At 50.9% G+C, this 13,852-nt stretch overlaps 3 protein-coding genes across 3 annotated transcripts; 2 read left to right on the forward strand and 1 right to left on the reverse strand.

Moving 5' to 3' along the window:
- Positions 1–3,706: 3,706 nt before the first annotated feature.
- On the forward strand, positions 3,707–5,442 carry BO82DRAFT_377294 (putative choline transport protein Ctr; the record flags this gene model as incomplete). Its single annotated transcript, XM_025637569.1, has 3 exons — positions 3,707–4,203; positions 4,260–5,197; positions 5,288–5,442. The coding sequence occupies 3 exons, from the start codon at positions 3,707–3,709 to the stop codon at positions 5,440–5,442; spliced, it is 1,590 nt and encodes a 529-aa protein (XP_025488500.1).
- A 1,948-nt stretch (positions 5,443–7,390) lies between these two features.
- Positions 7,391–8,071, reverse strand: BO82DRAFT_291516 (BTB/POZ domain-containing protein; the record flags this gene model as incomplete). Its single annotated transcript, XM_025631734.1, has 1 exon — positions 7,391–8,071. A coding segment is annotated over one exon (681 nt), but the record flags the coding sequence as incomplete, so codon positions are not given.
- Positions 8,072–9,262: 1,191 nt separating this feature from the next.
- Positions 9,263–10,815, forward strand: BO82DRAFT_357395 (pirin family protein). The gene is made up of 2 exons (XM_025636009.1): positions 9,263–9,912; positions 9,976–10,815. The coding sequence occupies exons 1-2, from the start codon at positions 9,453–9,455 to the stop codon at positions 10,488–10,490; spliced, it is 975 nt and encodes a 324-aa protein (XP_025488502.1). The 5' UTR covers positions 9,263–9,452; the 3' UTR covers positions 10,491–10,815.
- Positions 10,816–13,852: the final 3,037 nt, after the last annotated feature.

The raw sequence follows: 13,852 nt of genomic DNA on the forward strand, positions 1-13,852 counted from the left end.
GCAAAAAAAACGCCAACGGCCTGTCTAACCCACAATGCATGTGCAGGAACAATCGTATCTTCCGCAGCTTGCTCCTCCTCCCGCAAAAGATAACATTCTACTCCGCACGCGGTTCCCCTCCCCGTCCCCTGTCAATGTCGCCATCGCCAGATAAGCTTCGTCGATAAGCACCATCACGCAACCAATAACCCACCAGAATCTTACGATCCAAAGGAGACAAGGCATCCTGGTCGAACCCCGACAACGAATGAGGAGTGCTTGATCGCCCGTTTGTGATCCCCCGCGCGGACGAGCGATCATGGATCTAGCCAACCCCGTTTCGACTGTTAATCAGATTGATAGATAGACTATCGGATGTCAATGTCAATGTCATACTATAGATGCCGGATCCGCAAGGACCTTTCACGGCCACAAGTGCCACTGCTGGATTTGACAGACCCCAGACCTTGGCTCAATCGGACGTTATCCTTAGTCCCGTGGACCACAGCAATGCTAGCACACGATTACCATTCAATCTTCATGCGAAAGAAAGCCTACGCAAGCTGATTCGTTTCGAATACCTCCTAAGCTCCGAAGTTTCGTACAGCGGATCCCCCAATCCTCTCTGCACGCGACGTACGTACGCACGTGTGTATGAGTTCTGCCGGAAAGGGCTGTCATACACCACATACTACGAATCTTCCATGGTAGCTGTGGATGCCTTCAAAAAAAAACCGACCGGGAAAAGACGGTGACTTCCGAAAGGCCTCCCGAGGCGAAGCCACGAATACTCACGCCCCTACTAAACCGGCAAACCTTCCCCTAAACGAGTAAAAATCTCCCCCCATTTGCTAGACTAAGAACTAAGAAGATAACTTACGGAGTGCCCTCACAGACAACCTAAGGCTCCATTCATAATAACGCCCATTAACCCAAACTACTAGCTAGTACGAATTCGTCCTTACTCCATCCGGCAGAAGACGACAAGCCTTCGAGTCTAATTGGTTTATCTCGGCGCCATACCCCAGGAGGGGAATGGATATCCTACGGCCCCGGCTTTTTGTCTTCTTTGTGGCGGGATGCTAAAACGCGCCAGGGTGATGCTAGATCAAGCCATGGGTTTCGTTTGTCGTTTGGGGGCGCGGGCGGGGAGATTTTATCGAGATTCTTTCCCGTCCACGACGCGGCAAGGGAGCAGATTGAGTTTTCTTTACTCCTTTGGTTTTGTGGTAAAGTGAGTGCTCGTAGAACGTCTTCGGATCCAATTCAAGGACGTACGTCAGTAGCAACTGCGGTGAGAAAAAGTTGAAACTGCACTAAATGGCGCCTGGGTGTGCACCGGTGCTTCGAACAACCATGATCGGCTAGCGATTTTCCACGCAGGGACAGCGGAAACCCCCGAGAGAACTAATTGATTTTACTGTTTTGCGAGAGACGGGCAAAGATGATTGCTGCCTCAAGCAGGTTAGAGACTGGTCTAAGGAAAGACGACACGGGACTAAGGTTGCCCTTGGGGCGCGCGGGGAGGTTCCGGATGTTGATATCGATTCGAGAGTTCGAGGGCAGTGCCTTCTGTTGTCCATAACCATACATGGCAAAGAAGTCCTCGTGCAGGGAGTGAGCATCTCTTCTGGAAGACACTCTGGATAGAGCTGCCCTGACTGAGAAGGACAATCAATATTGTAGGCAGAACCAGACCAGACAGACAAGATAACAATGCCTCGATTCCGAAAGGCGGACCGGTGAAAAAGCGTTAGTCAAGTGTTTCTTAGCATCTCACCCTTTCCGAGTTTCGTGTGCGAATGAAAAGCGGATGTTGAAATGAGATCCACCGTTGCGCGGGTGTCCAACTGGGCTAAGGTCCATCGGGCTGACCAACGAGGATCACTGAAGCAGAAAAAAAAGCTGGAGATGGTTCGGATCAGAAAGACCGGTAAATTCCTGTCTCAGTCGCTCTAAACGTCGTAGTGCGGCTGCTCTGCCTCTTTCCGAGTCTGAGGTCTGCCTATTCCCGCTGGCAGATGCGGAGGATGACGTTGTTGGTAGGAGGGTAACTTAGTAAAAGGGTTGTGCAGGTACATAGAGTACGTTATGTCTATAAGAAGGTCATGTGATACGATAGATGCTGTTATCAGCGATCATCGGCATATCTGCTGGAGGTTAGAATATTTTTTTTTCCCTCTCACTCGGGCCGGTTTTGGCACCAATGCACCAACAGGATTAGGCAGTGATAGTGCGATAATCAGCATCTGATATTGTTGGGGCCGAACGTGCAAATGCATCCTGACTGCATCTGCGGTATGACGACAGACCAGGAAGCATAAGAAAATAGGGCAAAGTGGAAACTTCACACGCACCTGCACCTGCACTGCACGGTAGAAGCGGGCTAAACCCGGTGTGGACAAGTTAAAATTCTGTCGTCGGCACCAAAACTGACCAAGTGGGGAGACCGCCACTCTTTGTATCTGCACGCGGCCAACGACATCGCTCAGCCATCCCTGGGGACTTCCCAGGCAATCAAGCCCTTGTCCACCGGAATCAAAAGAATCACCGCCACAGAAGTTCTTCCGAGCACCCTACGTAGTGGGCTGTACCTTTTCGGCCTTTCACACCTTTCAGACCTGGTGTGGTTACTTGAGGGACTTTTCTATGGTCGACCAAACCTACGTGTAACCCATCCAGACCCTCACCTATGACGAAAGGGGAGGAAAAACAGAACGTCCAGAAGCGAAGTAAAGTGGATAGAGTCGAGATGAACCCGCAGAATTCCAACCGGATAATTGGATCCATGATAGGTCTCTCCCCCGTAGAAATTGGCAGAGAAGGAGGGAGGGCACGAGAGCATGGGGTACCTTCTTTCGCCCATCCCATCCCATCGATTGAGACTGGTGGAGCCTCCGTCAGACTCGCAACAACCATGCAAAGAGCCAACCTAAGATGGGGTCGTAGAAAGGGAAAAATAGAGTAAAAAAAACAGGGAAAAAAATAAACTCGCCCAAAGATCTTAAATAGTCAACTGTATCCCATATCCTGACGGCTTTCGTCGGCCTTCATACCTTGACCCTTCTTTTTACTTATTTTTACCCATCCTCTTATCCTTATCCTTTTCTCCCTTTGATCCCGTTCTCCGTTATCCCTACCTTTAAACCTCGTCTGGATCCCTCTTCCTGCAACTACCCTTTCCTATGCAGCAACGGTCTGGGCATTGATACTCCACGCTGGCTTGGCTCTCTGCTTCTCCTCCACCACTACCACCACCACCACCACCACCATCCCGCTTTTGTTGTTGATAGCTTGAGAGAACCACGCAACCCAAAACGCAGATTGAATTCTGTAAAACTTCCCTTGTTGTATCGCCGTATCGTCAACCAGAGTCCCATCATCAAGCAATCAATCCGTCTGCGACAGATTCAATTTCAGCCCTTGCCACGGTCTCGCCCCCCCCGGTTTCGACACCCCATTCGCGACTGTTTTGAACAAACGGAATCTTTGCCACCCGCAGCAATCTCCTCGGCCGAGCTCTTATCGGAAATTCACAAGCCCCATGCAACAGTGGTTTTGAAGAAGTGAATCTTCATCAAAGCCTCCTTTTAGGACCTTTATTCCCACGCGATCATCTTGCGGCTACGGCAACCATTGACCGGCCCCTCGAGCGATTGCCCTTTGCGACAAACACCACGTGCCTGATATTCTACGCTGATTTCAATTGCTTCAAGTGTCTGGTACAATGAGCAACCTCGATTTAGAGAAGAAGCCCAGCACCGGGCAGGTGATGCCTAGCAGTGAGTCTGCGTCCGGATCCGAAGATGCGGACGCTCTCAAGCTGGCCGAGATGGGCTACACCCAGGACTTGCAGCGCAATTTCTCGGTGCTCTCCCTGGTCGGAATCGCATTCTGCATGTCCAACTCGTGGTTCGGTATATCTGCGTCGTTGATTACGGGTATCAGTTCCGGAGGCACGGTCATCATCATCTACGGCCTGTTGTGGATCACCTTCATCTCGTGCTGTGTGGGATCTTCCCTTTCGGAATTGGCCAGTGCTATGCCCAACGCGGGTGGGCAGTACTTCTGGGCTGATCAACTGGCTCCTAAGAAGTACGCTCGTTTCGCATCCTACGTGACCGGCTGGTTCGGCTATGCGGGTGCCATCTTCGCGAGTGCCAGTGTGGCCCTCAGTCTGGGATCTGGTGTGGTGGGCATGTGGGAGCTGGGCCATCCCTCATTGTATGCTTGTCTCTCCCAACCGGTTGCCTTCTTTGTAGTGCTGACTTCGATGATAGTGTTCCTAAACCTTGGCACACCGTTGTAGCGTATCAGCTCATCAACCTCTTCTGCTATTTGTTCAACTGCTGGGGTAAATTCCTCCCTGCGGTCGCCAAGGCCACGTTGTACATCTCGCTGCTCTCGTTCTTCGTGATTTTGGTGACCGTACCCGCGTGCGCCAAACCTCACGCCAGCGCCTCGTTCGTCTTTGGCCACTTCGTCAACTCGACCGGGTGGAAGTCGGACGGGATCGCGTTCATTGTCGGCTTGATCAACCCCAACTGGATCTTCGCGTGTCTGGACTCGGCGACGCACCTGGCGGAGGAAGTGCCGCAGCCGGAACGCAACATCCCGATCGCCATCATGGCCACGGTGGGCATTGGTTTTGTGACCTCGTGGTTCTACTGCGTGGCCATGTTCTTCAGCATCCAGGACCTGGACGCGCTGCTCAACTCGTCCACGGGTGTCCCCATTTTGGAGTTGTACTACCAGGCGTTGAGCAACAAGGCGGGCGCCATAGTGCTGGAGACTCTGCTGATCGTCACGGGTATGGGGTGCCTCATTGCCTGCCACACCTGGCAGTCGCGGCTGGCATGGGCGTTCGCGCGCGATCGCGGTGTGCCCTGTCACCAGTGGCTGTCGACTGTCAACACGAAGCTGGACGTGCCCATGTGGTCGCACTTTGCGAGCTCGCTGATTGTCGCGCTGTTGGGTCTGCTCTACCTCGGCTCCTCCACTGCGTTCAACAGTATGGTCACCGCCTGTATCGCGCTGCTGTACATCTCGTACTCGGTGCCTGTGATCTGCATGCTGTACCGCGGTCGCGACAACATCAAGCACGGTCCCTTCTGGTTGGGCAAGTGGGGGTTGGCCGCCAACTACATCACGTTGGCCTGGACCCTGTTCTGTCTGGTCATGTACTCCTTCCCTGCCACCATGCCGGTTAACACTGGAAGTAAGTTACCTCGCATCCTCCTTCCGCTCTTCATTCATCCATCCATCCATCCATTCACCAACCAACTCACTAACCATCTGCTCACCACAGACATGAACTATGTGTCCGCCGTCTACGGCGTCATCATCTTCATCATCCTCGTTGACTGGTTCGCCCGTGGTCGCAAATCCTTCCGTGGTAGCCAAAGTTGTGTCGAGGACGCCACCACCACCACCACCACCACCACCACCGGCCACGCACACTAAGCATGAGCTGTCATCGCCCTTACCTTACCTTACCTTACCTTTTGCTTCCTGCTTCCGAGTTTACATCACCCATCATGCCAGCACCCATTTTCCGATTCATGATTAGCGTTGATCCGAGCGTTTTCCCGCTGGCCCCATCCCGCCATTTGGTTATTCAGCCATTTTGCATATGACCTGGACCCGTCTGGAGGTAGTCCGAAAAAGACTAGATTCCAGGTGACCTGACCACCTTAACATCCTCCCTTCCTCAAGCAAAGGGGATATCCACCTCAAACGACGAACCAAAAAAAATCAAAGAAAGAAATAAAGCTGTACATAGACGATACCGATCGATACCCATGGTGATGATAGTCGATTTATAGACAATCAGATTCAAAAAAAAAAAAAAAAAACAAAAAAAAATCTTCAAAGTCTGTTGCGCTCGCTGCAGTGTTCAGTAGTTAACAACTAGAACTGTTGTTAGTGAGATCATAGTCCTGTATGCAGCTTATTTGGTAGGTCGGAGACCTCAACCCATGGACCGGACCGGAACCCGAGAAGAAAACAATGTGAATTCGAACCTGAAACCCGCAGACTCACTGTGGCAGACCCCTCGGCTTTTATAACTCGCTGTACAGATAAAGCTTTATGACAACAGCGGGCCACCAACTACTAATTCCTAACAATAACAACAACCCAGCAAGAAAAAAAAGTTTTCTTACTGACTAGACCTGTCATGGGGCAGGCAGGGCAGCAAGCTAAGCCAAGCTATTTTTTTTTTTTTTTCTGCTGTACATGTGACCGTTCCGCACGGTAGTTGGGTGGGACAGCTCCCAGGCGCCGAAGGCTCCGGACCCTTCTAGCCCCTACGCCACTAAAGTCTGGATTACTCGGCTTTTCACGGCTTGCACCTATCGGGTATGTCTTTCTGAGTTGAGGAGAGGGATAGGGGGGAATTTGAGCTTCACCGTCTCTTGAGATGGGGTGGGGTTTGGTCATGCTGCTGTTGTTGGGGAGGGAGGTACGTGGTGTTGGAGGGGCGTGGCGTTCTTAGTATGCTGGTTGTCGGTGAGGATAGAAAGATTTGGAGAGTTGGGCGTGGTCAGTGAGAGGAATTCGGGAGGGTGTTTGTGGTAGGCTTTTGCGAGGGACCTCGGCGAGATGGGATTGCATTGTGGCTCTGTGTCTTTGCCTATAGCTGGTTTTGGGGGGTTGTGATGGTGTAGTGGGGAGGTGAGACTGTGTTTAAATGGTTTTGTGCTTTGCGTTGAAGGGTGACAGATGTGGATGGTTGGAGTTGCGGATGCATAGACCATTGGATGTCATTTCGATGGGTCATGGGATTGCGCTGTGGATTGTGGGTTGGGAAGATGCTGTGGACGGCCGTGAGCTTCTTGGGGACTGGCATTGGGTGTGGCGTTGGATTGGAGCTTTGTGGATTGCTTCGTACGTACTTGACGCTGCGCGTGGAGGATCGTAGTTCTAAGATATCTATTGCAGATGCTTTAGCAGCGTGGTCCGTCAGATGGCGTGTAAACTACGTCTAGGGGAGCCATGCCTTCCGAAATTACTATCATGGGTGCCTTCGTTCGCCTGCTCTGGTGAGGACTAGTAGGACTCCAGAATCAGTTGACGGAAGACAGAGTTGGAGTCTCAGCTTATAAAATAAGTTACCTACACGGGAGCAGAAGCAGTCAGAAAGACAGGCGAAAGTTGACACCACCATGTCAGAAGAATGAGCAATGACTAGTCCCCCGCCTTATCGTCCTATTTCCTGAATTATTGAAAGTATCCCGCGCATTCCATCCTGCCATCTGTGGCGGTACTACTATACAGTCAAAGTCACTTATGCCTCTCCCCTCTCCATGCCAAAGAACAAATCCACGCTCCCATATGACACATCCGCAAGTGAGTAGTTCATCCCCGTTTGAGGTTTTTGGAAGAAGTAAGTGTGTTGCACAGCGTGCATCTAATGACTTGGCGACAGTTTTGTATGTGCTAGGGGATCCTGCGAGAGCGGACACTTGTGTCGAATACCTGCTTCTTGCAAGATTCTTCGTGTTTCTACAAGAAGATCGTATGTGAACCTCGGACAGAGCACAATGTCCTTAAGGAACTTGAAGTCGTCGGCGATCAAATATGGTTCCACGGATGCGAGGACGAGAACCCGACGCACTGGGTTTCCTGTAGGGAGTTTATCCACTGATTTGAGATGTTCTGTTTTGACATGCTTTAACATCAACGCAGACTTTGGAGAAGCAGACCATGAGTCGCGGCTTTGCTTCCAGTCTGGGTCCTCCATAAGTACTTGCTTGATGCTCATAACCATGGCGTATGTCAGGTCGGTGATATCACTCATATCGGCGAAGCGGGCAACTTCGATGAGGCAGGAAATCTGGTCACTGCGGGTTTGTTGCAGCAGTTTGAATTGTCCGGTGTACAGCCACTCGATAAACAGCTCAAAGCTCTCTTCGGAGACGATATCGTCTCCTAAGACTGCCGACATACTCTTTCCTTCCTTGAACTGTCCCTCAAACATCTTCGAAAAGTATGTGGATTTCTTGCACAGAAGGTCCTTAGACAATGAGTAAGTCGGACCACCGGACCCGATACGGATAGTGACTTGAGGTCCGTGGTATAGTGGAAGTACCCTAAGGGGGGCTAGGTCAGTATGTCTTATTGCGAAGGGCTGGCTCACTAACGATTTTGCAAAGGAGTCCTTCGTTGCAGTCTGCGGTGTTGGTTAATCTGTTAAGGTCGACATTTGTACTTGATAGCCAGTTGACTTAATATCTTTGTCTGCTGTGAGCACACGCCCTACATACGCTGGATATTCAAGCAGTTGGTGAATTATTGAAGAGATGACTAGAAGATGAAGAGGTAGTGCGAGAAGGTAAGATATAAGGTGAGAGACGTAGGGAGAGAAGTAGGGAGAGAAGTAGGGAAAGAAGAGAAGTATGCTGTATAGTAACACATTTCAGGAGTCAAAGCCACCCCTTGTGATTGATGCAGGTAGGCAGCTGTCTCAACTTAAGTATGTATTCACTGATACATTGTAAGTAGTCTCAAGCAAAAAAACTGAACGCAAGCATCTAATCAGTTTGCACGTAAGGCCTCGATGAGCCCGTCTAGATACATTGCGTAATGCCCTCTAATAATCCCCGATACCTTGGTGCATTTAAGTTCTGACTTCTTCCACAAGTACTCATACTTGGGACAAAATGAAGTGAATATCTTTGGAGTGTTACAATACAGCCTGCAATGAGACCGAGATCTCATAATAATTTGAAGCTGGAAGCAAAGAACTAGGTAATACATGAACCATTCAAGATAGAAGGGGCGATGCAGACTCTCAGCGAGCTTTTTCTTCGAAGTGTAATTTGAGAACAACATTTGCGAGGTAATAACCACTCAAGGTTAGATGCGACCTCATGTCTTTAAGCAGAGCTTCAATGAAGTCGACAGGGTCAGGTTCGTTGGCCAAGCGGCAACTTGAACAGACCCAGGTACATATTATCACCAAACAAAAAACCTCTTCAGCAAGACTCCAGGTACCAAATCAAGGGACAAGATTCTGAAGTTATAGCTAAGTTGTCAACGTTCGTGATTGAAAACGGTTGCTGATTATGTCATCCATGATGACAGTGGCTAAATTTGTCCAACCAATCATACAGCTTGCCGTTCCATCAAAGATCTTACGGATGATTGACAAATCGTGGATTAGAGAAGATGTCCGTCAGCATAATTACCCAGAACTTATCAACCACTCTATAACACGAGGAAGGATTTGACAGCTCAGAGGCTAGAATCTTCTTACTCAATGAAACACAATTTATCCAACCACTCACAGTGCGCAAATGGACGTGATTCTTCCATCAGCATTGCAGTGGGAAGGAGAAAGATTCCCAGGGGCCCTTAGTCAGTCTTACCCCATGCTTACTGACGGATCTCCGCCCCGCCTGGACCTTGCAGCCCACTAAAACTATAAAGCCGATCATCGATCGCAGCGACAGAGGGAATAGTTCCTGAAAATGCATATCGCACTCAATCCATTCTCAACACTACTCTACTCACTGATCATCCTCACTCCTCTCATCTTCTTCATCACCAAAGCCATCTTCTCGAACAACATTTCCATCGAAATGTCCAAGCCTCTCGCTCACGCTTCCATCGTGGCCCGCCGCTCCAGCGAGCGCGGCTACGCCGAACACGGCGGCTGGCTGAAGACCTTCCACACATTCAGCTTCGCCAACTACTACGACCACAAGTTCAACCAGTTCGGCAGTCTGCGCGTGCTCAACGAGGACCGTGTCGCGGCCCGCAATGGATTCCCGACCCACCCTCACCGCGATGCCGAGATCTTCAGCTACATCCTCAGCGGCGAGCTGACCCACCGCGACAGCATGATCAAGAAGGGCGCCGAAGGTGCACAGGGCAAGCAATTCTACCGGATGAAGCGGGGTGATGTACAGTTCACGACCGGTGGCACAGGTACGTAATTGGTCCCCTTCACACAGATTATCCTGTGACAAGCTAACCAGAACGACAAAACAGGCATCGCGCATTCCGAACAGAACGAGTCCAACAAGCCAGTCCACTTCCTTCAAATCTGGGCTCTCCCATGGAAGTATGGACTCAAGCCAAACTACCACACGAGAACGTTCGATGAGGCGGCCAAGCGTCAGGGGTTCGTGCATATCCTGTCGCCGCTCGCGGCGGGTCCCGATGCTACCGCTGCGGAAGAGGAGGCGGCCGTCCCGAAGATCCCCGAGACGATCCCCATCCATGCGGACTTCGTGATGGGGGCAGGCATCATCGAGCCCGAGAAGACATTCCAGTGGACGGTTGGCGCTGGCGATGCGGTCACCCAGAAGAGGAAGCGCAATGTCTACATCCACCTCCCCATGACCAAGGGCGGCAAGGCAAAGATCAGACTTGACTTCCGCGACAATGCGATTTTGGAAGAGGGCGACGGCGCTTTCATCACAGGAGTGAACGCCGGAGATGTGCTCAGCGTGGAGAGCGTCGGAGAGGCGGAAGCCGAGGTCGTTGTCTTGGACAGCAATTAGACGGTGCTTTGGGGGCTGGCGTTTCTAGATGGCGTCTTCCTAACTGGGCTTGAACCAGCACGGTTGTTTTCACTTTCTAGGGCTTGATGTGTTTTTTTTTTATCTGACTATAGATTATGGCATATGTACGAGCGCTGTATTTATGATTGACCTTTAATGATTCTTTTGGTTTACGACAACTATCCAAGTCTCCATAGAAGCCTTTATGACCACTAGCGCGGAGAGGTGTTTAGTAGTCGGTGTGGTATTGATCCATGATTGTTTCCAAAGGACCTGTTTATGAAGTGGCTAGTCCAGCAATCTATCCTTCTTACCCGAGGTGTACCTACTTGTCTTGCTCGGAAGACAATCTTTTCATAGTCATCCTCGATGGATCCTCTAGGTTTCTCAGCGATTGCTCGCATCTGTTGAGTTGTTACCACCACCGAATCATCTTCTGAATGGCTCTGGGCCCTTTCATTGCTACCGGGTCGTCATAGTCCACACGGATTCAGTCCGTGAATCCTTGTCCACTCATTCACCAGTTTCGAGCGTCGCGTCCATCGCAGCATGGTTCTTCTCTTCAATCCCAATCATCCTGACCCATACGCATCTCATATACCTGACTTGCTACGGCCCCCCACGCAAATAGAGACCCACGGACTGATCAAAAACACATCTGCCAACAGCCAAGCCCTCCAGTTGAACACATGGCGGCAGCGACAGTAAAAAACCCAGACTCAAAGCTATAAAAAGAAGGAAGAGGGTAAGGAGAAAGGAGAAAGGAGAAAGGGAAGAGGAGAAAGCTTGTTCACATCTGCAGCCCCTGCATCTATCGCAAGAAAGCAGCAGAGCGGGATGCAAGATCTCGAGTGACCACCTCGTTGTCTCCTTCGAACCACAGGGACACCAAGCAATTAACAACGGCTGGACCTAACAGAGCCCCGCAAAGAAATCACCTCATTCTCAGCGCATCTGATAACTAACATATGGATTAGATCTCAAAATGTGTCACGACCGGTGGCGAGATCCTGACCCAACTCGCAACGGGCTGGACCGACCGCCCGTACACACACAAGACAACCAGACAGTAAGTCAGACAGTCAGTCAGACAGTCAGTCAACAAACACAAAACGTGCTATCCTCGGAGCGGTCCGCGGTTCCGAGCGGACAGTCCGACATTAAGGTAGACCGATTAGGCAGGTCACGGGAGTGATAATGCCTCAAGACTCAAGAGAAGCCGCCTCAAAATTGCCCGCGGAGACATCAACCCCAAAAAATTAGCACGGGCTTTGAAAGAACCGGGGTCATGCACGCACCCTCTCACCGGAGAATGGGACTGGATGGAGCAAATGCACCATGACAGCATTTAGTCTCCCAGTCCAGCCCCAGCCCAGCCCTGTATTTACTACACTAGAACATCGCAAAAGTTGCCCTTGCCCGGTAGGCCAGCGGCCAGTCCACGATACCCCGCTTCCTATTGCGCGATTACTGCCACTTACGGGGTAAGTCTAACTACACTTGCAGTGCGCGATGGCTTTTTCGCTGTTTTAGCTTTATTGGGGTTCAACGGATTGTGCAAGAGACTCTCCATTGGTATGAGTCATCAGATAAGCAATCGTGGTTTCTTTCTCTTCCTCCCCTAGAAAAGGTGAAAAGAACCGCTACAGCTGACCCCGCCACCTCGGTCTAACGGGGCGGATTGTCCGGAGGTTTTGATTCTGGGGAATTCCCCGCGGTTTTCAGATCGTGGAATCATGGGTACACGTAGGGATGATGATACGGAGGACACCGACACTGACACGGACAACCGGCGCCTTTGTTCACTTCTCCCCAACGGGTTCCGCTAGCTCTGAAAACTCCGACTATAGTACCCATCCATTTAGCAGCTAGAAAAAATCTTCAACTCCTGGTGATCGTGATCAGGGATAAGTGACGATCCGCTTCATCCGAGCACCGTACCCAGTCTTGGCAAGTTGGCAGGGACGCGTGAGAATGTGCGGCGCACGGATTGGCCGGCGTGAGGGGGAATCCATCGGCGATGGATATGGGTCTGGAGACTGGAGCAGAACGTGGGCAGGTTGATGGCCGACGGGGCATTCGCTATGTCTCTCAGCTTCTCGGCTGCGACTCGGTTTTGACAAACATGCGCCGTAGATACAGTACCTAGTGCTCTGATTAACGGCGGCCCTGTCAAGTTTCTTCAGAGTCCTCCCACAGCCTCTGGACGTGATAAGGATGAACGGCTACTGTCTGCCTGACAGTTTCGATATAGTTCTCAGGGTAGTCGCCAGTTAGCGTAGGCGGTGATGGAATTGGGATGGTTTGGTGGTGGCCCAAGGGCGATCCGCGTGGTGAAGTTGTGCTGCTTTTCTTCCCCGCTCTGCCCAAGGCTCGCTCCCTCATTGGCCTGCCACTGCCGGGATCGGATCGCCTTTGGGAGGGACATTTTAATTGTTCTTACTTTTTGTCAATCAAATGCATTTTATTCTGGATTTTTTATTCTTCCCCCCTCATGGCTTTCCATCAGCCTTGATCATCGCGTTGATACCTTTGTTAGATTAACTCCTCTTCATGCTCGACAGGTACACCTCCTGGCCCTTATGTCATACGCGACAGGGGGGTAATCCACCTGATCTCTAGAATCGAGTTCGGAAATGCTTGCCTCTTCAGCGTACAGTCCGGGGGGAAGGGGGAAACAACAACAACATCAACCATAACATCACCTCTCCAGAGAATGCCGTAATTCCTGGCTTCTTCCTTCCACTGCTCTCATGATGCCATCATTCGGCCATCATGGGGGACGAATCTCTCGAAGTTCGCCTTCCGACTACGCTTGAACTGCATCCCGAGTTACGTAAAAGTAAACCCAGTCACCGGCCACGCCAGAGCGAGCTGGTGGATGGATGTTTCTGGCGAATTCGCCCTTCCAGGCCCTGAACTACTACGACTACTGTCAGGGCTAAGTTGATAATGGCGATCTCGTAGACTTGCCTGATCTGCCGACGGTGACGGCCATCCCCGGGAATTAAAAAAGGGCGTAGACACTAGAACGAGGCCAGGGAAGGTGTGATATAGATGGAGATGGCCGACAGACAGAAAGCCTCGAAGAAACTAGAATCATCAATCAAAGATCTTATACACTGACCAGCCATACAGAAAAGCAGAGAGCACGAATGACCAAATCTCCTCTACCCTGGAAAAGGATATTTCATCCAGAGTTTTCAAGCCGCCTGACATGGCGCATTTTATGACTGATTGTCATTACTCGATATAAACCACCTCGGAAACCACATCGGATCAGACTCCCATCACGGGACGAGGCGTAGAAGCTCTGCCTCCGTCATTTCTGCAACAGTCCTTTTTTTTTTTTCTTTCTAGAG

Source organism: Aspergillus uvarum (genome assembly GCF_003184745.1).
Source record: "Aspergillus uvarum CBS 121591 unplaced genomic scaffold BO82scaffold_57, whole genome shotgun sequence".
Classification (NCBI taxonomy): domain Eukaryota; kingdom Fungi; phylum Ascomycota; class Eurotiomycetes; order Eurotiales; family Aspergillaceae; genus Aspergillus; species Aspergillus uvarum.